At 37.6% G+C, this 3,880-nt stretch overlaps 1 protein-coding gene across 1 annotated transcript in view; it reads left to right on the plus strand.

Annotated features, from left to right (window-relative positions):
* The first annotated feature begins 244 nt into the window (after positions 1-244).
* The window catches only part of LOC107728364 (beta-microseminoprotein-like), a 6,696-nt gene continuing 3,060 nt past the window's right edge, over positions 245-3,880 (plus strand). The window contains exons 1-4 of the mRNA XM_016538501.1: positions 245-292; positions 489-538; positions 809-893; positions 995-1,109. Coding sequence (XP_016393987.1) covers positions 268-292; positions 489-538; positions 809-893; positions 995-1,109 — 275 coding nt within the window. The 5' untranslated portion in view covers positions 245-267. The remainder of the gene's footprint in view (positions 293-488; positions 539-808; positions 894-994; positions 1,110-3,880) is intronic.

Genomic DNA, 3,880 nt, shown 5'->3' on the forward strand with positions numbered 1-3,880 from the left:
TATGTCCTAAAAGAAAAAAAGTCTTAATTTTTTTAAAAAAAAAAAAAAAAAAACATACTGACCCCACATTTTTTGAACAGTAGTGTGCATTGGCTGCACTGGAATGTTGCTGAGCTGTTGTTTGCTTCGACATCAAAGTCCAAACAGCACTTTACTCAGCACATTTCTAAAATATTGTACATTTCTACTTAGCATGTAGAGAATAATGAGCAGCATATCTGTTCAATAAAACATTACACTTAGCTATATGCTATTTGTGTTTCTTTAATGCAGTTGCACTGTAATAAGGCAGGTATGTTTGTGACCTTGTTTTTATCTTATTCTGCAATTAAAAATGTTGCAATAATCATTACCAAAGCACAAAAAGAAATGAGTACTTAATAATAATAATAATAATAATAATAATAATAATAATAATGTTTTTCAAAATCATTTGACAAATGAATCATGAATCATTGCTCCACCCTCCTCTGTTCACTTAAATACAGGCTTTGTGATTTTGGTTTCATATAATCAAATCACTGTCAGCGTAACCATGGTAAGCGTCTCTTATTGCTTATGTTTAGTTTAATTGGTAGATTTTAGGACCGTTAATAGGTAATTTTCACAATTAATTGCAGGATTCATTAAATGTGTGTCAATTGCTTGTGATATTTTATACTTGTTAAGCTTCAATGATAATTAAATGTTGCCATACAAACAATAAATTAATTAATATTAATTAATAAACAATACATTAATTGCAGCACTTTACTTAGCACATCTATAGATTATTAACATTGGATCAATGTGTTTGTTGTCTGTGAAGAGGTCAGTTGTGCTTGGTATGTTTCTGTGTGCTGTCCTTCCTCTGATCAATGCTGGATGCTTCAACATGGAACACAAAACAACAGGTTTAAAATGTCCTTCACTTTTATTGCATTACTAAAAAGTATGTCACATTATCAAGGTTTTTTTTTTTCTTTTCCTGAATTCTTTCTCTGATTTTTTATAGTTAAGTTTTGCCAGGACACGACAGATAACACATGGCATCCTACTGGATCTGTTTGGAGAAACAGTAAATGTTTTGACTGTAATTGTTCTGCTGATTCCATGAGGTGCTGTGATACGTAAGTACAACATTTTTACTGTGTAGTGACATCACCATTAATTTCCACAATCAATACAACACAACTGAGTTACAATGGAAATAAGTGGGAATAATTTTTGGGGGATTTAAAAGAAATGTGAAGTTTATATTTTATATTAAATTAAAATAAAATAAAAAAAATAAAATAACATTTAAAAAGCACTTAATTGAAAATGCTTTAAGAACAAAGGCCAATAAAAGAGCAAGTTAACTCATTAAATTTAGTTTTGATTACCGTTCAGCTCTGGAAAAAATTAAGAGACCACTGTAAAATTATCAGTTTCTCTGGTTTTACTATTTATAGGTACATGCTGGAGTTAAATGAACATTTTTGTTTTATTCTATTAACTGCTGACGACATTTCTCCCAAAATTCCAAATAAACATTGTCATTCAGAACATTTATTTGCAGAAAATGACAGCTGGTCAAAATAACAAAAAGATGCAGTGTTTTCAGACCTCAAATAATACAAAGAAAACAAGTTAATGTGCATTTTTAAACAACATAATACCAATGTTTTAACTTAGGAAGCATTCAGAAATCAATATTTGGTAGAAAATCCCTGATTTTCATAAAAGCCGTCATGAGTCTTGGCATGCTCTCCACCAGTCTTTCGCATTGCTGTTGAGTGAATTTATGCCACTCCTGGCACAACAATTCAAGCAGCTCGGCTTGTTTGATGACTTGTGACCATCCATCTTCCTCTTGATCACATTGCAGAGGTTTCTGGTGATCTGGTGGTCCTCCATCCACACCTTGATTGACCTGACTGTGTGGCATGGAGCTTTGTCCTGCTGGAAAAACCAATCCTCAGAGTTGGGGAACATTGTCAGAGCAGAAGGAAGCAAGTTTTCTTCCAGGACAACCTTGTACATGGCTTGATTCATGTGCCCTTCACAAAGACGAATGTGACCGATTCCAGCTGAAGCACTCCTAGATCATCACCGATCCTTCATCAAATTTCACAGTGGGTGGTTTGTAGGCCTCTCCAGGTCTCCATCTAACCGTTAGACGACCAGGTGTTGGGCAAAGCTGAAAATTGGTCTTATTAGAGATGGTCCAATCGTTATAGTCTTTTGCAAACCTCAGCCTGGCTCTTCTTTGCATCTCATTGATGAAGGGCTTTTTTTCTTGCTTTGCCCTGCCCCTGGGAGCAGGTTTCGAACCATCCCCACCGTGCACTTCACCCCAGCTGCCGTTTGCCATTCTTGTCATTCTTTTTCTCACTCAAAACTCTTTTGGCATGGTCAATAGTTATTATTTGATTCCATATTACTTTTGAGGTACTACTAGCACGGTTTTTGCCATCCAGCTGGTCCTATCGCAAGAGGATATAGTGATGACCACAGCAGTAGTTTTTATACTTGTCCTCATTAAATAAGGTTTGGTTCAGGTGATCACCTAATCAGTACTTCAGTAAAGGATGATAGCATATGATGCTATTTCAAGTTTTCCTTTCTCTTTGGAGTGTTACAAGCTGTTCCTGCATACATAAGATCCCTAAAGTTGCAAAGACTAAAGTCTCAAACCCAAAAAGATATTCTTTATAAACGTTAAGACTCGTTCACACCTACCTAAAACGCCTCGTTCTAACACGCCCCCACATGTCTACGTCACTGTGTGGGAAGATTTGCATAACACCACCCAAATGTTCACGCAAAGAAAGAAGGCGTAACTTTGATTCTCGCTGTAGTATTGTTGCCGCCGCCATGTCGTGGAGATGCTGTGTGTTTCATTGTGAAAGCGAAACTACATTGTTTGGCCTTCCAAAAGAGGACACAACTAGAAATCAGGGATTAAGTTGTATTTACAACACTGTTCCAGAACAGTTAAACCCAAATATTCGACTGTGTGCATCGTATTTTACGGAGGACTGTTTCCTGAACCTGGGAGAATACAAGGCCGTCTGTGCGCAAAGGCTGTTTCTATAAAGTGGGGCAGGACAACCTTGTACATGGCTTGATTCATGTGCCCTTCACAAAGACGAATGTGACCGATTCCAGCTGAAGCACTCCTAGATCATCACCGATCCTTCATCAAATTTCACAGTGGGTGGTTTGTAGGCCTCTCCAGGTCTCCATCTAACCGTTAGACGACCAGGTGTTGGGCAAAGCTGAAAATTGGTCTTATTAGAGATGGTCCAATCGTTATAGTCTTTTGCAAACCTCAGCCTGGCTCTTCTTTGCATCTCATTGATGAAGGGCTTTTTTTCTTGCTTTGCCCTGCCCCTGGGAGCAGGTTTCGAACCATCCCCACCGTGCACTTCACCCCAGCTGCCGTTTGCCATTCTTGTCATTCTTTTTCTCACTCAAAACTCTTTTGGCATGGTCAATAGTTATTATTTGATTCCATATTACTTTTGAGGTACTACTAGCACGGTTTTTGCCATCCAGCTGGTCCTATCGCAAGAGGATATAGTGATGACCACAGCAGTAGTTTTTATACTTGTCCTCATTAAATAAGGTTTGGTTCAGGTGATCACCTAATCAGTACTTCAGTAAAGGATGATAGCATATGATGCTATTTCAAGTTTTCCTTTCTCTTTGGAGTGTTACAAGCTGTTCCTGCATACATAAGATCCCTAAAGTTGCAAAGACTAAAGTCTCAAACCCAAAAAGATATTCTTTATAAACGTTAAGACTCGTTCACACCTACCTAAAACGCCTCGTTCTAACACGCCCCCACATGTCTACGTCACTGTGTGGGAAGATTTGCATAACACCACCCAAATGTTCACGCAAAGAAAGAAGG

This window comes from Sinocyclocheilus rhinocerous, unplaced genomic scaffold, assembly GCF_001515625.1.
Source record: "Sinocyclocheilus rhinocerous isolate Xijiao unplaced genomic scaffold, SAMN03320098_v1.1 scaffold2232, whole genome shotgun sequence".
Lineage (NCBI taxonomy): Eukaryota > Metazoa > Chordata > Actinopteri > Cypriniformes > Cyprinidae > Sinocyclocheilus > Sinocyclocheilus rhinocerous.